At 48.8% G+C, this 23,739-nt stretch overlaps 1 protein-coding gene across 1 annotated transcript; it reads left to right on the forward strand.

Moving 5' to 3' along the window:
* Positions 1-1,984: 1,984 nt before the first annotated feature.
* LOC124405546 (protein jagged-1-like) lies at positions 1,985-21,201 on the forward strand. Its single transcript, XM_046880549.1, has 5 exons — positions 1,985-2,333; positions 9,510-9,839; positions 16,795-17,086; positions 17,881-19,140; positions 19,333-21,201. The coding sequence occupies exons 1-5, from the start codon at positions 2,286-2,288 to the stop codon at positions 21,039-21,041; spliced, it is 3,639 nt and encodes a 1,212-aa protein (XP_046736505.1). The 5' UTR covers positions 1,985-2,285; the 3' UTR covers positions 21,042-21,201.
* The last annotated feature ends 2,538 nt before the right edge of the window (positions 21,202-23,739 follow it).

Consider the following 23,739-nt stretch of genomic DNA (forward strand, 5'->3'; position numbering starts at 1 on the left):
GTTCCGTTGACCACGCCAGAACAGCAGAATAGATAGACCCGGCGCGATGCGATGTACCTACCTAAGCCGTACACACCATCGCGTGCAGCTACCGCCGTATTTACCCGGACATGTTCCTCCTGAAGCAGGATCCCCGGGTACCACGGGCAAGACTCCTGGTACCCGACCTCGGGGCGACTGCATCAAGGGCTTCTCTCTATGCGCCGTAATTTTCGGATGTGAAAAGAAAGGGATCAACGTTGCGGGGATGATCGATACCTGCAAAATCCGTAGTCAACGCATCCCCGTCGCATGCAGGAAGAGCGTCCATTGTACAAGATATCAGGAAATTGAATCGGTGTGCGAATAGCAGGATTCATTCGTGAAAAGCGTGTGACGCACACCTTCGCGTATCACATGTCATCGTGCACCTTAGATTGAGCATTACAGGGATGCAGGGAATTATTGTAGTATAGTTGAATAGTGGTTGTGGCGTCGAGCATGGAGATGGTGGTGGATGATGCTGCCGGCGCAATAGTATTCGTGCTGTCAGGGGGTACGAGGAGAGAGAGGAGCCGGTAGGAGAGGACGAGGGGGCCCCCGGAGGTGGGGTGTGGAAGAGGGGGTGGATGGGGACGGAGGGGGGGGGGGGAGGCCCGGAGGCCGGCCTGCGGCTCCGACTCAGTATCCCCGCAGCAACCGTCGCGAAGACCCCGTGGCAGTGCCGCGCCTGACTCTCTCTCTGTATGTATAGTTAACCGTCCGGCAAGTTCTTGTGCCGCAGCTATAATATAACGTGAAAGCCTGCCGGTGTAACGAACGATATATATATATATATATATACACATATATTGTATTGTATATACGGTAGTGATCATACATATATATATATATATATGTACAGTATATTATATATATATATGTACATACATTTACACACTCTATAATGTGCAGAATATGAATGCGTGTGTAATTCGCTGCACAGTGATCAAAGAGTGAAAATTATATAGTACGACAGTTGCCTGCAGGAAGTTAGGGATCGTCATCCCTCTATGGTGCACCTAGTGTGACGTATAAAAGGAGGAAAAGGAAAATAAGATATCAAGGAAAAACTATAATATAATAAATAACAGTGCACGTGGAGATGATGCCGCAACGTGTTGTACATATGTCACAAGCTTATATCTGTTAGTGCGTGTGAAAAGATATAATTGTATTTAAAAATATATACAAGAATATCGGTGCAGTGTAGCTGGATATTTTACGGAAGGATCGGTTGATACGGGGTGGATTTTAACGCGCCCCTATCCGCCGCCCCTGTCACGATACATTCGACGAGATACCCTGTGTGTTCGGTCGGAAGGGGTTGGGGATTAGTGAAGTTTAAGGAAGGGGAGGGCTTCTCGCACGGACGGACGCCCGACAAATTTTTACTTGCAAATCTAAGTGTCTTGTAAGAAGAGCGGCACTCCTACCCCTCAGCCTCGATCCCCCCGTCGTGAAGTAGTGAGCGGCCTGCAGTACCGCAAAGTAGAACGCGGGCCGTGGGAGCGATTTTCTATAAGCAATTCTAGGAGAGCTTGTACACGCCGTGTCTTCTACCTGGTGCAGGTTGCCTTCGGCGCGTTTATACGACGAGTGAGATGAGCAGGGGTTGAAGGATTGCCGACGATCGACGAAGAGGGCGGAAGCAACGAAGAGCCGTGCAGCGTCAGGTGGTTCCGCAAGGTGGAACGTCGGCGATAACTGTGGTGTCCCCACGTGCGCGGGTGGACGGCAGGTGGAAGTTCGTCGGGCGATAAGACGGTTCGAGAGGAGCCGCAGCTCGGGTGCAGGTTGTGGGTGACCCGCGCCACCGTGAAAAGTGTCCGGTTCCGCGGTTTCCGTCGGCGGGGCTGCAGGGCGCGCCGTCTGATGCCGCCCCCGGGTCCCCGCGACACGTGACAACGCGTAGTAGATAGTGGATGCAACGTTTGTGGGTGGTTTTGCGTCGACGACGATGATGATGATGATGATGATGCGTGTGATGATGAAGACGACGAGAGGAGTGAAGTGGTGATGATACGGAGCGACCGTTATTCAGTGCAGGTTGATTTCGTCGCGCTTTTTACTACTTTCGTATTCCGCATGCGAGGATCTCTCCGTCACTTGACGAACACTTGCGCGTCCGGATAGAGATCGACGCTCGCCTATTCTGAACGGCGTTGTTAAACGAGTGCAAGGATATCGTAAGCTGCTGCAGTCGCGGACGAGGCGAAGAAACATTGAGTGGTGATGCGGTAGTGGAAGGGACCCCGAGGGAAGTCATGCGGGCGGCCGTTGCATTCGTTCTGTTCCTCGCCCACCTCATACAGGTACGCTATCAGCCCATACTAACCCCATTGTCCGCCCCTCGCTCCCAATTTAATCCAAATCCAATCCAAGTTACGTCCCACGTCGATTTTCTCCGAGCCCGAACGGGAGAATCCTTTGGCCCGAAAAATCCCGCACCCGCAATGAGAACACCGCACACAACAGCGCTCGTGTCGGTGTAGAATCGGATTACGCGAGTCTCACGATCTCTGCCCATTGTATTTTGTTTCGTTCCCGCAATCGACCTGCCACTGTCCGTCCCCCCTTCCTCGTCCTCCCACAAAACGTCGTCTCGACATCGATTCTTGAGGGACCGATGTGGTCAGGTTCGGGCGACATTTATTCTCTCTTCTCTCCTTAAATAGGTATGCCTGCACGTCTATTCTTCCCGAAAGAATAGGGCTGCGAGAATGTGCCTTCTGACCTGGGACCCGGCCGATTGTTCACCGGGGTCGGGATCCTCTCTAAGCAGGTGCCGTCGCGTTTTGCAAAAGTTTTCACCACGATTCGTCGTACAGCGAATGTGGGGCCCTTTCAGTCGTCTGACAATGAGGTAAAAAAACCTCGATAGCTCGGTTCGATTACATCCGTTGATTGCCAGTCGCAGAAATAAGGAGAAAGAAAAAGAAGCGAGTATCGTTCGGTCGAATCATCCGGACGAAGCGCGTAATTCTCTGCGGTTGATCGCGGCTGCGATTTGCGGGAGTAAAAACGCGAGATCAGTGCACGGGAAAATTTTTTTTCACCCGTATCAATCGCTGTTCCGAATACGAGGGAATACAGTTAGGCCCAGAGGCCTTCGTCTCGGTCAATTTGCCACCGCGTAATCCGCTGGCCTGTGAAAAATGGGCCCAGGAAGGTTGATGGCTTGATACGTTGTCTCGGGTCAATTGGAAGCCCGAAAAGGGGATTAGGTGCATCGCTCGCTTCGCGTCGTTATTCATCGGGTTGCTGCATCCATCGGTATACACTGTGCTCGGCCCAAACGGGTGCGTGAGCCATTCGAACGCTGCGCAGCAGAAAAAACGGCGCAGGAGATCAGGCAACGGCAACGGCAACCAAACGCGAGGCCTGCAAGAGATTCATCTGGAACGCGGCTGAGCCGAGCACCTGTGACTACCACGGGACCGTGCTACTCGCCAGGAGAAGGCCTCCAGGGCCAATTTTTATTTCTACCTCGCGTGACCAGAAGACCGAGAGCTAAACGCTTCGCTTTAACTCCCTGCACTCGATACTCACCTTTCTCAGCTCTAACCACGCTTCTGATCCTCGATTTACACGAGCACGAAATCCGAACGGCTACCAAGAGCCTGTAACCGTAGTAATAAAGAGGCCCTTGCGAAGCGAGCTCTCCACTTAATACGTCACAGACGTCTTTACGAATTTTTTTGGACTATCATGGACCAGGGATGATGCGACTCTGAGTGCCAAACTGTGGTTTTCACCATCAGTTTGACCAAACTTGTCGAAATGTTAGAAACGAGTAAAACCAGAGACAGTCAGTCGCGACCCCCTGGGACCAGTGCATATTGTTGATTCGCGTGCTCCTGGTTACAGAGTTTGCGGGTCTCGTATGGCCCGGAGAAATCTCAGCGATGGTCGCTCGAGGGCTAACAACCTCCACCTGATGCTCGGAGGTATGGGTAGGCAGGTAGGTAATTGGATGCCGTCAAAGAAATCTTGCAGCTCGTGAGTCTGTCCGCACAGTGGCCTCTGCGGCGGTGGCTCGTATCGCAACTCGAACAAACTTTGCCTGCGCGTGAACTATTCCCCGTTGTTTGAAAGTTCTTTATCTCCTTGCGGCATTCCTCTACGGATGCCAGCGTATCGGAGTCCGAACCCCTTGAAGAGGATCGGAAGTACGAAAAATTTCCGATAGAGATGGAAAATTAGTTGTATCGTAGGAACATATGTCTGAAGAAAGGGATATTTTATCACGTGTCTAAAATCGGCGATTTCTTTTTCTCAACGATCCGACGAATTCATTTTACCAACCTCGTTCGAAAGTTGTGGTCGAATTTGAAGGGTTCGGATTCCGACGCGTCGAGTATGCGTTTGTACATTGTACGCACTCTGTACAGTTCAATTCCTGTCATTCCCTCTCCTTCTCTCTCTCTCTCTCTCTCTCTGTCTGTTTATCTCTCCGTTTCTCTTTCTTCCTCTCTACCTTCCCGCATTGTTTCGCGTATCGTATGTCTCCTCGCCGACAGTTCGAGGTTTGAGAAACCGATCGATCGGTTCTCCCACCTCTTCTATACTCACCCGTATGACACAGCCGTGTAGCGTATAGCTACAGCTTACCTTCTCCGAGTCTCCGGGAATCTCTATCAGATTTCTATTACTGCGAATGATTTTTCTTTGCCATTTATTATTATCAATCATTTACATCATCAACGAGTCTACAAGGTAGCTTTAATTACCGCGCGTACATCACTTGCCACCTTACTGCACTCGTCTACCTACTTACCTTCGTAATCAGCACTGGATAACCTTTTACCGCGAATGATCCTCCGCTGGGATTCTTCGATTAACAGTAAATCTTGGCCGGGGTGACACGCGCTGCGGGAGAGGAGCTCCAGCCTCTGCAGCGGGTCTCTCAAGGCGAACGATGCGGCGTTAGGATCGAAGAATAATCATTGTGTCCCAGAGCGCCGATCCGCGGCCTTTCCAGCTCACATCAGCCTCCCGCTCCCTTACGTAAGACAGGATTTCCAGAGAAAATCTCGCAGGTAGTGCAGGCCTGCGTACCCACTCCATGAATAAAGGAACGCAATGCTTACCCGCTATATACTATAAGTATAAACGATTGCGCCGTGAGGCTCGATGCAGAAGCCGTTAAATATTAATGCAGCCTTCCTCCTCGCGGGATTCTGAGAAACGGAACCGGGAAATGGATATATAGGAGTTGGATCTCGAGGTTATACAACGCAATCGTCAGCGGCGAGCTCTGACGAAACAATGGGCTACGAGCCCAGCCGTTAATTGGACTTGACAAACGGACAGACGATCCTTTCTTCGTAGCCGATCGGCGAAAAGAAAAGGAACTGTACTCCCTAGCCGATTCACGCTGTCTGAAATTCGAGGAGAAAAGGGTCGGAATATTGAATTGAAAAAAGAAAAGCGCACGTATCAACCTGCCTGCGAAGGTATGGCGGCTCAAACTCCGCCTTCGGTTTACCGCGAGAAAGAATTTTTAATTATTTTGGTAATTTGTGGTCAATTTCTATGGCTAGATATCTATGCTGCAGTCTTTTCTGACGGGGGTCGATCGGGTAGCAGCAGGAACATAAGTATAGGCTCGCTTTTAACGGCGAGAGATATATGGGCTGCGGTACCGGACCCATCGCATCGGGTCTCTTATACCCATGCCTCCTCGCACAGTTTGCTCACGACGATCGTTCGCGTCGCGTATAAGACGCGTACCTTCCTCTGTGTGCGTCTCTGTGTGCCTGGCGTACGTACCGGAGATACGAGAACCCCGTGTATACAACCGCCTATGGTATAAAATTAAATGCTATTCGGCAGGCCTATTCCGTTTCGGGCAGGTAGCGGCCACCGGTAATTACTACCTAGGATATAACTTAGGAGCTGGTCCAGAGGAAGATGAAAGGCGAGACTCACGGATTTTCAAAACTGAAACCGAAACTTCGATAGACCCGATATAACTCCGGTTGGTCCTCTCCCCTACTTCGGCTCCCCGTGAGAAACCTCAATGCACACAGCACCGATTATTTACGAGTCACTTGTTCTCCCTTTGGATTCTTAACTCGATGCCATGGATACGTCCTTACCTCACATCGCGCCGCGTATGATACTCACAAATTATACACTCTTCATCTGTACGCGTCTCCTTGCCACGCCAAAGTCGTATATTTTTCTTCCCAGGAACAGAATATACCGATTTGTCTCGTCGTCGGCAGGAAATCTAGACGCTGACACTTGTTCACAGTCTTCGGTAGAAAACTTTGTCCACATACGCTTGTGTATGTATGTCAATTTTCTTTTTTAATGTCCAAGAGTCTCGCAGCTTTGAATGGTGTAAAAATAAATTCGTTTCATCGGTCATCAGCTCGTGCCATTTACTGGGAAATTCTCCATCGAAAATCTTGAACAGATTCCGATGGTCGTGTTTTTCAATGGTCAAGCTCGATTCGTGGCACTGCGGTAAAATGCTCAGTGACAAGACTCGTGTGTTGTTCTTTAATATTACAAGGTGTACCTGTTCCTAAAAGTAATATCGAGAAGGCGCAGTCGTTTTGCCGAAAAAATAATAATTATAATAATAAGAAACCATTCCCCGTGTGTTTGTCCAGCAATTTTCTCGCGTCTTCTCATATGAATGGTCTTGACCAAATATATTCTTCCTCTTATTATTCATCTTCTTCTGATGACACTGCACGCACCGGTGCTGAGATCCTCTCATCGGCCAAGCCTGGACACTGGGTTCTCGCTTTTTCACGAAACAAAAATATTTGTATGAGAGAAGTATTGTGTTTACATTAAGCATGCAGTTGCGCCACACGTCAACGTCACGAAGCGTTAAGATCTTTGACGTTAGAGTTGGTCGGTGGGTGTGTGTGAACCCCTTTACGTAAATCATTCCGTGCGCATCTATATTCCCGCGCTCGAATTTACTCCGGAACATCCTGTGCAATGCACCTAGTTTTTATGACGTACGCAGGAGATATCGTTACACCAGCTCATCTCCTCCAAGCAATGGTGAACTTTGATTAGGAAACGTCTGGTATTCCGCATCGCACGTGCGTGTCCGCTGTCAATGATCGTTCAAAGTCTTCGAGGCTGGCCGAGCATGATCGGTGTCGTTAATTGCTCCTCAATTAGGGTATAAATCGATTCTCCGGATCGTTGAACCCGCCCGGCCGGATCTTCATTAATTTCGGTTGATTTCGCGCGCTGGAAGAACCGGCAGTGAAGGAGATGACGAGGAAGAAGATGCTCGGCGCACTAGGGATACCGAAGAGGAGGAAGACCTCGCTGCGCACACTGACTATACCTACAATCCTATAACGTAACACGCAACGCGGAGCCGAGAGAGCCTGGCAAGTACGGCTCGCTGCACCCTGGCTATGCGGAAAGGAAGGTTCCAGCTCCTCTCCGACTTACACCATCGCTCCAGGAACGGGTGAACAAGGCGTATACAAGGGGGGCACAGGTACGTGAGGGGCGCCGCGGTGCAACAGGTACATAAATAACGGCTGGCTTTGTAATATACCACGAGTCGCGGCTGCCTCGACTGCATGTGTGCAGCGCTTCGGCGCTAAACGTACCGGGTGACGCAAGGAAGCAGACGACGCCGTTCGCCTCGTTTTCCGGGGAAGAAAGTGTTGCCAATTTTTTCTCGGCTGCAACCTCAACAACGAGAGCGCCGTTCCCCGCTGCGCTGCCTATCGTGCGTCGCTCGCACCCCGCGTGCCAATTATTCGCCGTCAGTCAGACACGCGATATCTCCTGCGCGCGAATTGCGAATTATGCGCGGTGCATATATTCCTTGACACCCGTCGGAACGAGGAAAGCAATCGTTTGACGAGCTTAGCCGAGATGCGAATGTGTAGGTATCATAAAATCGCCGACCGTGACCCGTCGGAAGGGTTTCGAAGGAAAGAAGACGAGTAGAGGAGAAGGAGGAGAAGAAAAAAGAGCGCTGATTTCTAATGATAATTAGACGCCTTGCTCCAAAATTTTCGTCCTCTTCTGGCAGCGTTCTCCGATTTCGCCGTTTCTTTGTAATTTAAAAACGTCACCACCACGGTAAGACTGACGCATGCGACGAAGGTCGAAGGTAACTACGCGCTTGATATTTAACGATGATTAACGAACAGTGAAACGGAGATACGTCCACGCAAAGTATGCGGTGCGAGAGGCAATCAGTAAGATTTGATGACCTCTTCGGCAAAATTTGCAGACACCCGCTACGTACAAAGCGTTTACTACAGCGGCGTGCCGCAGATATCGCGTATTACTACACATGTACACGTAGGTATAAGCATGCATGTGATGCGGAGGTGAAATATATTGTGGAAACTAAAAGCCGTCCAGCGGTAGACGGGAGGACGATCCTCGGCCGCGTTGGTGCACTTTCTACAGTACCGGTTATATCGCGGCGAACAAAAAGAGAAAGAATATCGAGGAGAGAAAAATTCGCCTCACGTTGTATATATAGTCTATATTCTATTAGCCTATACACGGTACTGCGCATCGTGCTGCAGACGCTTCTATGCCTTTCGTTACGTCTATGTAGCGCGATGCGCAGACAGACACGGAGCGCTACACTCGCGGCACGTACGAGTCCTGCACATAGCGCACAACCGCGACTGAACGAACCCTATTAGCATAAAGGAGAACGAAAATTACTCCGACGGATTGCGCAAATTGCCGATTTCTTTTCACCGTGCACATGTGTTCAACGGAAGGATCCGTGCTGCGAAAGAATTTTTTGTTAGAAACCGACGTGTTACGGTCATACACGTCGTAATTAACCCGTCTAGGCTACTCCAAATCCTTTCATTATACATACATTCACATATCTGATACATGGTGTACGAAATTACGTGGTTAGATTTCTGTAAACATGTTACGTGGAAGTATGAATCGATTTCTTCAGTACTCGTTCAAATTCTTCTCACATCAATTCTTGTCGATCAGTTTAGTAGAAGATTCTTCCCGACGGCCACTATAATCCATTGATCAAGATCTTTTTGGGTCTCTCATTGTTGTTACAATCTTTGAGATTGTGGATTTGAAATGGTGCATGCAAAACGTTAGGTATCCCCAAATGTGCAGATAGTACATGCAGTCTTTAGAAAACTGCATTTACTAGAGTGACTCGAGGTGTTGACTTCAAATACAATATCCGAATAACAATATCGAAGCTACATGCACAGTGTATCTAATTCGCAAGCGATCTTAAAAATCGTTCGCACTTGATTAGATCAATTACTCCACTATTTCACACATTCATAATTTGTGAATTTAAATTCGAGATCACCTACGCGAAAAGCTTCCAACCTGCCAAATTTCACCAAGAAATGCAAATGGAACACGACACTTTATTCCACTTCTTTTGCAAATAGGAGATGACTGTAAGGGATTGACGATAAAAATTGATCTCACTTGTCGAAACGCAGCATAATAACAGAGACGTTTTATTTGTTTGACAGGCGACAACGGCCACCGGATTCTTCGAGGTGCAGATTCTCTCGCTGACGAACAACAGGGGCACCCTGGTCGACGGGAGGTGTTGCGGTGGAGGAACCGATGGCGGTGGTGGTGGAGGCGGCGGCGGTGGCGAAAACTGGGGTGGAGGTTATCCGGCCTGCGCGACGCCCTGCACAACGGCATTCTGGCTGTGCCTGAAGGAGTACCAGTCGAACGTGACGGCGATCGGTTCCTGCAGTTTCGGCAACGTCTCTAGTCAAGCTCTGGGCCAGAACACATTCACCCTAAGCGAGCCGGTCACCCTTCAGCTGCGCTTCACCTTCAGATGGACTGTAAGTACTCGGAAATGCTAATTACTCTTATATCTCTCTTCTCGTGTCATTTTATGTGCTTTTTTTCTTTCACCTCTCTTCGACCCATATGTACAATATTTACTCCGGGTACCGCGGTAGCTGTTCTCTTTTCTCCGGACGCGTCCGCTCCGTTGAACTCTGACCTCTGACCCCTTCCCCACTGTCGACGATCCAGACTTTCGCGCTGCTCTGCCACCGGCTTGCTGTGTAACCCTCGCGGAAATACAAGATGCTGCATCATGCGCAACGCAACGCCCGTGTAACGCGACTCCAGGAACGTCGACGAACCCATGTTCTAATTGAGGGCTAATTGGGGTTGCTGGACGGTGCCGCCGTGGCTTTAGCTTCCTTCGAGACGGGAACACGGCTGCGATCTGTGCATTCCGAGTCCCCGTGTCAGGAAGGCGATTCACTGAAGTTCAAAGTGGAAATTTTTTATTTATTTATTTACACCTGGGAATGCCAAGGAACGAAAGCGATCCCCAAAAAAATTACTCTCAATAAGAAAAGTCGGGGAATTTTATTTCCGTAAACGATCTGGTGTCGCAATGCACCCTGATCACGTGAGAACTCTCATGCCGCCCACGGATGTAGACGGAAATTTAAAAACGAGTTGCGGTATCGAGCGATGATGATTAAATTATAGAACTTGTCACCGACTGGTGTAAACAGCGCCTAGTTGCGACGGAAGAGCATGGGATTTATTTTCAAATTTACCGTACGCAGAGTGTACAAGCGGCGACTACATATTATAATCCAGAGAGAAAGAATACTCGTAGAAGATGTCCGAGTATAGGACTTGTGGAGAGACCCTGAAGAGACTTGGTTCCGTGGCCGGGGGCTCGGGGGAGGCGAAGAGACGGCAGGCAGCGCGCATTAAATATTAAAGTACACATTGAAGATTATTTGAAGAGGTTTTGTGTTTGTATATTTCATAACTCGGCCGCGGTCCCCGAGTGGTCCTGGTACTCCCCTCGGCCCTTTCCACCGGGGCTCGAGGACCGAACTTCGCGGTGTTTATACACGCGAACCCTCAAATTGCTCCGGAGTTCCAAGAGGCCCCGAGGAGCGCCGAGAGCGGACCCCGAAAGGGTCGCTTACTTACGTAGCTCCTCCGCCTCCTTCACCTCCTCCGCTCCTTGTTCTTACACATATTCCTCCTCGGCCGCTGCTCGCCCAGTTAGCGTCTCACCGTCCGGAGTTAATCAAATTATTAACGCGTCCCGGGCAACAATGATAATAATATGAGAAATATGGAAAGTAAACAGTGCATGCAGCCGTCTGCGCTGCGCTGCGCTGCGCTGACGAAGAGGCAACCGCGCGCCTTTCAGCTCGCCTGCAGCGGTAAGTGCCCACGAGCTCCAGAAGTCCGGGCAGCCTAACCATGCAGTGTTCGGGGGGTGGGATCAACGCCGACGTCGCCGTCGGGGCGATAATGACCCGGATGCCTTCCTATCAGTCCTTCGCTATTGTATTGTATTTGTATTCTACATGTATATACACACTGCGAGAGCCAGTTTTGTTCAGCTGCGCGTTTTCCGCTCTCTGCAGATATCGCCGATGCTTGCAGGCGCGCTCTGCCTGACGCATCCTTGACTCGGACCCGCGCGCTGCTGTTCAGAGAAAGAGAAGGAGACGAAGCAGAGAAACCAAAACCTCTCTCGAACAAAGATCGCCTTGGCTAATCTCACGATCTGCGCTCCGGCTAATTGGACAAACTTATATGGCGGGCCCGAAATCCCCGATCGGCAGAGCTGATCGGGGGTGATCGATGGCTTCCTCGCTGTAGTCGCGCTTATCGCGCTTTCGCGCTACGGAGAAACGAAGAATAGGTTGGTACTCGCCGATTCGGCCCTCATTCTGACGAAGCGCTCTTGAAAATGAGCTTTCCTTGACGCGCCAGAAACGCAGAGTGCGAAACGTCCGTGGTTTTCTATTAGTGAGAGGTCAATGGCCGTGCGATAACCACGAGCCAAACTGTAATATAATGTACCTAATACCTAGACCTCAACGATCAGGCATTTCATGAATGTGCACTGATGCGTGGCTAATATCGTCGCCTCTACGTATTATATCAATCACATGACGTCAGAAGGAGAGGGAAACACCGGTAGCGGGAAGGCATTACCATTATTATCGTTTAGGGGCGAACTGCACTTGCAGACTGTTCAGGCGTGTTTAGGCGTCTATGATTATTCGCAATCGAACTGTATACCTAACCGTGCATTACATGAGTATATCTGTCGAGAATCCGGCGTGCGACTGCAATCGCGCATCAGCAGCATCAGCAGCAGCGCATGGATAACCGATTTACAAAAGGTGCATATAACGCAAACGAGCGCGAGATAGGATACGCATTAGCATAGAGTGGCGCGCGGGACAAGCCGAGGACCGGAGAACGAGTGAGATGAAGAGGAAGGCAGGGGGCGGAGGGGCCCGCGGGCCCCGCGGGCCCCACGGGGACCGTACAGTGACTCAGGAGAGCCAACAGGTGTATGCCTGCATCTCTCTGAAACGTAGCCTGTGCGGTGCTGGGTGTGTTGACTTAATACATGAACGAGGCACGCACCCGCGTCTGGTGGATATGACTGCGGGTATACCTGTACGATATACACACATTGCCTCCGTATACCTGTAATACATACACCTCGCATGCATGTATACATACACCTGTATGACGGCGTATGTAAATTGAGGTAGAATGTCGCTTTGGTTTGGGCAATATCCAGCCTCGACGTGTGTGTGAACCAGCCTCGCGGACCGCATACCAAAGACTTTTTAGTTAGCTCTCGTCGGCCCTCCGGGTCCCTCGGTTTCGGCCTCTTCGGACCCCTCGGGCCCCGATGCGCAGCGCAGTGTTGCACCGGAGTCTCGGCAGCTCACCGTCTAGGTATATATTTAACACATGGACGGAATGTCGCTTCTTACGCTCCTGCGCTTCAGGTATGGGCCCCCACAGCCGGTTACCTACCTACCTACTCCATCGGCCGCCCACTGCACTCCTCGGCGCAGCATCGCGGGATCCTCTTTGACCGAAGGAATCTTCTTTCATTGAAGGCACGGGAAAAAGGGGCAAAAAACATTCCTCGAAATCATTAATTACCGGCAAATACTGCGACGGGGTGGCCCTGCCGAGATCAAATCTCGAGAAAAATAAACAAGGATCAAGTAATCACGAAATACGTTACAATTCGGGCAATCGACTTGTACCTACGTGGTGTGCTTTTATCGTTTACAGCTTCGTTCGACTCTCAACCGTTAGATATGATTCTATTTTCGGTTAGGTGTTTCAAAGTTCACAAATTGATCATGTTCTCGGGTCGATCGATGTGTTATACCAAAGTCAATATTTCTGACACGTACGTAAGTATGTATATACGTATACCTGCGTCATACGACGAAAAAAAGTGATGAAATCGTCGGAATTATTTCTCCAAGAACATCTTGTTGGTCTTGATCGTTTTACAATACTCAAAAAACGATCTATGTTTGATTTCCTTCTCATCACGCGCCGAGGTGAATTTGAATTTTTCTTAAAACCCAGTTGAGGAATAAAGTCGATTCCATTAGCGGCGATAAAAAAAACACACACACACACGCACGCATTCGAGTAAGAGAAAAAAAAAGTAGGAAAAAAAACGCCATTATGCCTACGCGACGTGTTCGGCGAGGAATAATATTAACGAATCGAGTGAGTGTGGCGAGGGAGTGTGGAGCGCTGTAAAGGCGTAAACTTGAAAAGAGGAATTAAGTCCACAACCACATTGAAGGCGAGCAGAGAACCCGCGTCAATCAAACCAGTGTACGCATGCCCAACTGTAATAAATATAATTAATAGGAAGCACTTAGTGGGCGGATGGAAAAAAGAGAGAGAGAGAGAAAAAGAAAAAGACACAAGAGGCCAAAAAAAAAAAAAGACGGAAGAGAGAAAAATTCGGTTCTCGATCATCGTGCAGGATATAACGGCCATGTAAACTCTTAGATCTTACATCGGTCGATCCGACCGACAAAACCCTTCCATCGAAAGTCAATCCTCAAGGACAAACGTGATTAGATTTTGTCGCTCCATGCATCACCGAGACCGAAACTGACGCCCATTGTGCACTGACAGACGCGGCTTAGCTACCGCATTGCGTTTCGAAGCACAGTGCACTATGTGCCGGGTACCCACGCCCACAGGTTGAAGCCAACACGAATACCTTCGCAGCACGAAGCGACAGCGTTACCTACGCGCTTACGGTGAACAACGCGTCCTTTCCGCGAAACCTGGGACATGTCGAATGACACGTGAGACGACTGAACCTCCGGTTCCAGAGGCTTGTCGCATTGCTTGGAGGATCACGGTTGTGTGAACGCAACTTGTATCGGAAACCTAGAAATTTAAATCGGACCAACGATCGACTCGAAACTTGACTGAAAACCGGTCTCTGTAAGCGTCGTCAATTCATGATGATCGATAAACTGAACGGTCCGAGATTTTGAGGTATCTATAGAATCACTTTGAATGACCGAATCTGATATCTTTTTCCATTCGTCAAAGTCAACTCTAATGTTATCCAAGTCCGCACCGTTTGGGCCGAGAAAATGGTAACAACAGCTCCACGAACCGCATGCATCATGGCTGAAAATATTACCTGCGCGTAGTAGAGGAAGAGAGAGAGAGAGAGGGAGAGAGAAAGAAAAAAAAATAACCGAATCTAGTTTTCACGGTGTTCGGTCTGAGTAATGAGGTGTATCCCAGAGGCCGAGGTACCAAAAAAGCAATTTACATCTACGACATAATTTCGTTACTGTGCGAGTACGACGGCCATAACTAGGGCTGTAAAATGGGATGACTTCGTTTTATTGATTCCTCTCATCGCAGCATCTCACCGCGAGAGATTGTCCTATACTAGATCGTTACAATTTCTTGTCGCGCATGCGATAGTCCCGCTTTTCTCCGTTATATTCAGACCGATACCACGCGATAGAGGATGAACAAGAAGGTTTTTACCGGTGATCACGACCGTGTGACGGCGGATCTATTCTATCGCTCACAGTTGTTTCATGATAATATTTCGAGCAACCGCATTTGAGACCGGAAGCCAGTTTTTTCACAGCGGCATAGAATAAGACAACCCTTTTGAAGGGCCGTCCTGAAGGGAACTTTGGAGCACAGCTTGATCCTTTGTCCGAATCGCTCGCCGTAATTTGGTCTCTCGAAGCACTCGAGGATCTCAGCTGGAAGCCTTTATACGTCACGTTAAATAACCTAGCCCAACAGAATCCAACCTCACCTGGATATCTGACCAACCGACTCAGTGGCTAATCCGAAAGCTCTGAAAGCAAAGTGGTCGATTTGGTTAAACGCAGGCTTCGCAGCGGCCGGACACCCGGTGATAAGAGCCTCGCATTGCCGTAACCCAGTGAACAATTAATGCCTTCCTCTCGTTGCCGAGGCTAATTAACGCGTCGAGGACCTCCTGGCCGGCGAGCGCTCGGCCTCTCCGGGAAACAAAAAGCATTCCTGCAGGTTAGGGGAACCTGGGTTCAATCGTGAAGTCGCTAGGGCAGCGATTCTCGAGCCAAGGGATGGATCCGAACACGTGTGCCTATATTTATGTTTCTACAAGGTGTGCATAAGACGCGGATGGAAAGAGGGAGAGAGAGAGAGAGAGAGAGTGAGAGAAAAAGACGGACAGAAGGAGAGCAGCGAGAGAAACGGAGAGGGAGAAGAAGACGATGAGCATCAAAGTGGCGGGCGTGGGAAAGAAGGCATCGAGCGAGCCACCAATTAACACCAATTAGCGTTCATATACTCTAGGTACCCCCGCCGAATGAACTTCACGTTTACCATCCTGCGAACACCATGCGCGAGCACTCCCGGAGCACCGTAACGTACGGGACCATCGTCCATACGATGGATGAATGTATCATCCATTGTGTGTCGCGCACACGCAGGCTTGCTTAGTAATACCTAATTAATAGGAGTGGGCGATTCATACGTGAACGTCAGAGCCGAGGAGGAGCACACCGCGTTCATTACCTAGCCGAAGAGATCGGCCGCCCCGAGTTAGGATCGCCTGGTGCGTCTATGAGGAGCGTCCGAAGTTCCTATGACGAGACTTGCGAAAACAGCTGCCAAGGTATCATCTCAGCCCGTGATTGCACCGACTACCTGTGATTGATAATTTCAATAAATTACCGATGTTTTCGCTCATTGAACGATCTTCGACTGCCATCTTTACCGCTTTCTACATTGGCTCGCGAGTTAGAGAGAAAGAGAGAGAGATAGAGGAGAAAGAAAGAGGGAGAGCTGGAGAGAGCCGGTCGCGTTGCATGATTGGAATTCATTTATTACATTAGGCAGCCGTCACTCACGTCTGCTGGATGGATCGGTTGGATTGGTGGTTTCAATCAGGTTCTCTCAACTACGTCGAGCGTGCGGACGCAGCAGTGTCCACGCACTAACTAGGCGCACAGATGACCGTAGCGATAAGCCAATGGCCATCAGGAACCCTTTTAAATCATAATTTTGAACATCTCGGGCGTACCGAATGCCCCTAATCCGTTTGCCTGGTCACGTATCCTCGCGCGCAGCTATTTCGCCATAACAAGTAGGTAGGCACAGTGGGTACACACGCGTGTACGATATAGGCAGGTAGATTCGCGAGCGAGTCGAGGCTGGGAACCGCGCGACGACTCTCAAAATCCAAACACCGCAGCGCTGGGTCTCTTATGCTAATTCATGTGATCGCTGTATTTACTGTTACATGCTTATATCCACGGAGAGCGGTACATACACGGATCGCGACTAAAAAGAGCAAAAATTAGAAAATAAAAATAAGAAATGAATAAAAAAAAAAAAAGAATTCGCCACATGGTCAAGTGTGATAAAACTCCGGAAACAGCCGGTTCATGGCTCTATTTTACACTTTTCATTTTCTGCTTTCAGAGACAATTCACGTTGATCCTTCAGGCGAGAGACGAGGCTACTTTGGGTGTGATAGACGAGGCTAGCTACAGCGGCCTCGTCCTGCCCGGACCAGCGTGGCACACCTTGAACCATCAGGGTAGAAACGCCCATCTGGCTTACAGGGTGCGAGTCCAGTGCGCTGAGCACTATTACAACGCGACGTGCACCAAGCTGTGCAGGCCGAGGGACGACAAGTTTGGGCATTACACTTGCGACGACAACGGAGACAAGGTTTGCATCCACGGATGGAAAGGCGCCAACTGCGAAACCGGTAAGTCCGACTGCCGGTCGACGCTCTGAGTAACTATACCTTGTACTTCCTCTACGGCTCAATTTCATTATACGTCTTGATTACCGCGGGGCAGGTTGTTAATTGTTCTACCTATACAAAATCCCGATTGCGGCTCTGCCATTGCCAATGAAGGATGTGAGCACGGATGTTTTATTGATCGCGGTTTATAAACCATCTCTCGGTGAAAGTTGCACGCACTCGAGGAGTATCTGCCTTTCTTGTCAGCATATAGATATATATATATATATATATATATATATATATATACACACGCGATGATGATAAAACTTGTTTGTATATGTTTGTATACGCAGCGCGTGTTGTGTCGTGTGTACGTACATACTCGGTATTGTATACATATGTACGTAGCTGATATATTATCTTGAACCGTCTTCCTTAATGGATGACGGCTAGACGCTTGTCATACGATGATACAAAGATAGCCACGATCACGCCAGATCTCGTCATACAATAGAGTACTCGTTAATCCAACAGCTCTCTCTTTGCCGGCTAATCGTTACTTCCGCCTTTGCATTTAATATCCAACGATGATGCACCTACATGTACAATGTACATACATATACTGTACGGGGCCTCGGCCTTCTCTCAATTTCCATGCGGCTTGAATTTACATCTTCCGTCATTTCCTCATTGATTATATCAAGATTATACAATGCCGTTATTTTCCTTCCTCCCCTTCTTCCTTCCTCACTATACCTACAAACCATTTTTTCCTCCAATCAGCATCGTTTAACCTCCACGTATGATTACAGCGGTCTGTAAGGAGGGCTGTCATCCGGTTCACGGCCATTGCGACGTCAGCGGTGAGTGCAACTGCCGTCCAGGATGGCGGGGCGAGTATTGCGACCAGTGTACCCCGTACCCGGGGTGCAAGCACGGCTACTGCAACGGCTCGAGTTGGCAGTGCATCTGCGACACAAATTGGGGTGGAATCCTCTGCGACCAGGACTTGAACTACTGCGGCACTCACGAGCCTTGCCAGAACGGTGGAACGTGCGAAAACACAGCTCCGGATCAGTACCGATGCACGTGTCCGGACGGCTTTTCGGGACCGACGTGCGAGAAGGTGGACAACCCTTGCGCTTCGAATCCTTGCCTGAACGCGGCGACGTGTCGAGAGTCGGGGGAGACGGCACACTGCGAATGCATGCCAGGATACACCGGACCCTACTGCGGGACCGACATCGACGAGTGCGCTTCCCAGCCATGCCAGAACGGGGGGACCTGCGTCGACGGGAAGAACGAGTTCGTCTGCAACTGTCCGTCGGCCTGGCAAGGGACGTTGTGTCAATTCGACGTCGACGAGTGTTCCCTGAAGGAGTCGCCCTGCAAGAACTCTGTGACCTGCGTCAACCTGGCCGGGGATTACAGGTGCCGATGTCAGAGCGGGTTCACGGGGAAGAACTGTACGCGGAACATTAACGATTGCGTCGGCCAGTGCCAGCACGGTGCTTTGTGCATCGACCTCGTCAACGACTATCACTGCTCGTGCACGCCCGGGTACTCGGGGAAGGACTGCGAGGTCGACATCGACGACTGCGCCTCGCAACCCTGCCAAAACGGAGGCGAGTGTCGCGACCTCGTGAACTCCTACGAGTGCGTATGCCCCGTAGGATTCACTGGCTATCAGTGCGAGATCGATCGCGATCATTGCAGTCCAAATCCATGCAGGAACTCCGCACCCTGCTTCAACACCCAGGCCGACTACTACTGCCACTGCCCGGAACGATGGCAGGGAAAAAATTGCTCCGAACCCGCATCTCACAATCCTGACTTCAGCTTCACCGACGACGATCTTGGATGCGGAAGCGAGGGGGCGCCCTGCGGTGGTCGCGGAAAATGCAGCGGCGGAAGGTGCACGTGTGATCCTGGGTACACCGGGCTTCATTGCCACGAGAATATCAACGACTGCAGAGGAAATCCTTGCCTGAATGGCAGCACCTGCGTCGACCTTGTCAATTCATTTCAGTGCATATGCAGGGAGGGATGGACCGGTGATCTATGCGACCAAGGTGCGTTTTCTTTTCCTCTTTTCTCCTCACATTTGGGTAGCGGTAAAATTCAATGGATGTTATATCGGTTCAGGTGAAATTCCACCAATCGACGATTGAACGCTGTGGTATATTCGGCTACAGCAACAACAGCATGTAACCACCAACTTGTAATTATCTCCGTTTGACCGAGGTTTGTTTTCACATTTACAGATGTCGACGAGTGCGCAACCGCACCTTGTCGAAACAACGGTACCTGCATAGACGGTCTCGCCGATTTCACATGCACGTGTCGCGGCGGCTGGAAGGGCAAGACGTGCGCGTTGCGGGGCGGTCACTGCGAGCCAGGAACCTGCAGACACGGCGGTACGTGTCAGGACCGGGGTGACGGATTCACCTGCCACTGTCCCCCGGGTTGGGAGGGTGCGGCGTGCCACATAGCCGCGCCAGCCTGCGCCAGCAACCCCTGCGAGAACGGAGCGACCTGTGTGAACACAGCGGACGGCGGGTACCGATGCGTATGTAGGGAGGGGTTCGAGGGTCCGAACTGCAGGAGAGACATCGACAACTGTCAGCCCCTACCGTGCCAGAACGGGGGCCGATGCGTCGACGGTGTGAATTGGTTCAGGTGCGAATGCGCCCCGGGCTTCACCGGTCCCGATTGCAGGATAAACGTCAACGAGTGCGCGAGCGACCCCTGCGTCGGCGGGGCGACCTGCATCGACGGCATCGCGAGCTACTCCTGCGTTTGCCCCCCTGGGAGGACCGGGGCCCAGTGCGAGGCGCGGACCCCCGGAGGACCCGGCTGCGTCGCCGCCAGTTGGGACGACTACTGCAACCTCTGCGAGTGCACGAACGGGAAAAATCAGTGCAGCAACGTCTGGTGCGGTCCTGGAAGTTGTCTGAACGGCACCTCGTGCCTGGCCCATGAAGTTTGCGTGCCCTCGCCTGGCGAGAGCTGTCTGGCACCGCCGTGCCCGGCTTGGGGCGAGTGTCGCCCGGTCGAGAGCGGGCGAAGGGTTGGCCCCCCAGCTCTTCCAGCACCCCCTTCCTGCTGGCCCGGCCAAGCGACCCCCGGTCCGACCTGCTCGAAACTGACCATCCTCCTAAGAAGAGACACCCTGGTGATTGGGACGTCTGTGGAGCTGCTCTGTCGCAGGCTGAGGCGGCTGCTCGCCGATCCACGACGCCCCCAATCCGTCGTCCTGCTCTGTGACCTGAAACCTGGTGACAACGACACCGTCGAGGTGACGATATTCTCCGAGGCAGCTTCAGCCGCGGCAAGGGACCTCGGCGAGGCGTTGAGCAGGCCGGTGAGCAGGCAGGTCGCCCTGGCTTCTGTCTTAGAAGTCAAGGTCGAAACAGCCACGCTCAGCGAGCCGAACACCGCGAATTCCGGGGGTGGTGGATACCTCGCTGTACTGGGGGGCGCCCTGGCGACGATCCTCCTCCTCGCCGCTCTCGGCGGCGTCTGGTACATACGTTCGATTCGACATAGGTCCGGAATCACGGCGACGACGAGCAGCGAAACTTCGCTTCACCGACACCGAGGCGACCTTGATGAAAAATCTAACAATCTTCAGAACGAGGAGAACCTCAGGAGGTACGCAAACCCCCTCAAGGATCAGGATTCCGTTGAGCCTCGCGTCTCCGTAGTCAGACCCCTGTCGGGCGCCTCGCTCGGGGCCTTGGGCCCCACCGAGGAGAGCCTTGAGATGGTCTCGGAAGAGGGTCGACACCGATTGCCACCCCTCTACAAACCCCCCAGCGCCGAGACGAGGAACAACACAGCGACCTTCAGCTACGAAGAAGGACTCCACAAGCCGTACACGAAACCGCGGCTTCAGGAACCCTCTTATCCTCTTCAACAGCCCGGGACCAGCCAGGCGGGGCCTCACCAGGTACTGACGGTGCACGTTTAACGGTTTCTGAGGTTTGATCCACCCCGGGTGGAAGTTTTTTAGGTACTTCTAAGAGGTAACGCGGTTCTCGCGAGATCACGGCGAACATCGCGCGTCTCCGTAGAACATGGTACGTTTTTTTTCCTCTTTCCGCTTAACCGTCCTCCCCCCTCCCCCCGCCCCCCTTGTCTTGTTTTTTTTTTTTTTTTTGAGTGGAAAATTTCACTCGAGAGATTCGATATAAATTATGCGAGCTTACGTGCTCAGAGAACGCGAGAGTTTGTTTAATACGTCGGCAAGTGTCAACCTAGTCCGCGATCATTATCGGTGACAAATATTATGGGGAAATAAGCAACTAATTTCGGAGGTATAGGCTTAATAATGGTTCTGGAGAGACAAGCTGTTTGACGCGTAGGTGGTATTAAAGGTATATAAAGTGCCGAAAGATACAGACTGCGGGGCTCGCGTCGCGTCACGACTGTATATTTAATAATATTTACGTATTTATAAATATTCTACGATCGTTGAAGAGATCCCGTTTCATCAAAGGTCCGTAAATTGCCAGTATATACGTCACCTTCTTCTTTTTTTTTTCCTACTCTTCTCTTTCGTTCAACGTTCACCGCCCACATAATTGAAAATTCTCTTCTACGCTGTTACGCATTCTTACATTATGCATTTTACACATTCCACAGTGAATTTTGTATCATTATGCTGTTTTTTCATTTACTCGGTTTATATATTTATAGATATGTTAACTAAAATTCCTCCCCCCCCCCCATTTTTTTCTACGATGAATTATTTCTCGACAGAATTTCACCAAGTTACAGAAATGCAATAATTCAGATCTTTAAATATCAAATTATTAAAAAAAAAATTTCTTTTATTTGACAATATTCATTTTAAGATGTATTTACACACAGCATAATAGGGGTAAAATTATCAATAAATATTTCCTTGGCAATGACGAAGGTAACACTAATAATCATAACCATATGGCAATAGCAATAACACTTGTAATAACATTTATTTTATAAAGTAATAATATATGTACTATTACAATATTATCAATATTATTATTATTATTATTATTATTTTTAACGGTAATTAAATTGTAGTGATAACATTAATACGTTATAGTAATGATAATATTATCTATGACGATTGACGGTTAATAGTGATTAATATAACAGTAAATAGCAATAACAATTATAGTTATAACGCCTGATGAACAATTGTTATCGTTGTACATATGTACATAGCCCGTACTTATTAATTTCGCTAAGCCTGTATTCTCTATGTCCCTCTGTCTCCATAATATTATATCTATCTCGACTAAATGTTGTCTTTCCGAATAGTTGAATGTTTCTTTTTTAATTTTATACAAGAATATCTAACAGCTCCAGGTTGTGACACACGCCGACATTATATACAATTATACACAAATATATAAAACACGTATATACATACATATATCTTTATAAATATATACATAAATGATTTAAAAAAAAAAGACGTATATATATAAATACTTGTTACATAAATTTATCTAATAAACGCAGGCTTACGTTCCTTCAGAAGATATTGTGATACTCATAGGGAAAACAATCACTTGTTACGACTTTGCGATTACTTAAAATAGATCGTGATTTATATGGATATTATAATATAGTATGTATAAGGGATTCACACGTCACGTATATACATTACTATGCGATATATCACATACCTTAAGTGCAATTCAATTAGACAGTGAATCTCCCAGTGAGCGTCCCAGTGAATGCACCGCCAAATCTCATTAATACGCTACATAATAATATGTGGTAGAGAATGGTGTTTTTCAATTTCACTAAAATGATACAATGATTGTATTTTTTTGATAAAACTTGATTAGTATACGTGCGTGCATATGCATATGGTATAGACTTTAAAACGTCAATATATACATCCAGTATATACATATTATACATACGATAGTTGTTAAGAATAAGTTTATATACGCAAGAACAAATTTTATATTAGAATTTTTTTATTTTATATAGAAAACTATATTATTATTATTATTATTATTATTATTATTATTATTATTATTATTATTATTATACGTATAGATAGATTGATATTATATTGTATTATTATTTTTATTTTATTGTAAGGATATTATTATTGCGCGATCAATGGCAATAATTCTTTCCGTATACCGAATTATCACAGATTCATGATCAAGAAATATAATACCGGAATTATTCATGTCATCCATTATACAAACAATGCTTGTGCAACGAATATATATTAATAATGAACTAATTATATAAGTGGAGCTGAAAGAACTAATGCCTTTGGTCAAGATTTATAGATAGATAAAAGAAAAAACCCAAGCGTCGATTAAAGCATCGAGTGTGATTCGAATTCCGAGTTTTAAGTTTCGAACTTCGAGTGAATGAGTGCGTGTAAATAGGCTCCTTCTACCCCACTATAATAAAAATGAAGAAAAATTTTCAATAAAAAGTACAATCGTGAAATACTCGGCCGTTTATTTAAAAAATTATATCCATTCCCACATATCGTTATGCGTGGTATTTTTCTGGCTGTTACTTAAGATAATTCTTAATGACAAATCTCGCAGGGCGTGACGATTTTAAGGACGTTTTAACTCGGAAGCATGTAAGGTGGAGTACACCCTTGGTGTGTCAGCTTTGCGACCGTGTAAGCTGCTGAT

The sequence above is a fragment of the Diprion similis genome, chromosome 4 (assembly GCF_021155765.1).
Source record: "Diprion similis isolate iyDipSimi1 chromosome 4, iyDipSimi1.1, whole genome shotgun sequence".
In the NCBI taxonomy this organism is placed as follows: domain Eukaryota; kingdom Metazoa; phylum Arthropoda; class Insecta; order Hymenoptera; family Diprionidae; genus Diprion; species Diprion similis.

Excerpts from the sequence above, each read along its gene's own strand:
- LOC124405546 (XM_046880549.1), top strand. The coding sequence starts at position 2,286 with ATGCGGGCGGCCGTTGCATTCGTTCTGTTCCTCGCCCACCTCATACAG. Across the intron at positions 2,334-9,509 it reads TCCTCGCCCACCTCATACAG|GCGACAACGGCCACCGGATT; the intron begins GTACGCTATCAG and ends TTTGTTTGACAG. Across the intron at positions 9,840-16,794 it reads GCTTCACCTTCAGATGGACT|AGACAATTCACGTTGATCCT; the intron begins GTAAGTACTCGG and ends TTCTGCTTTCAG.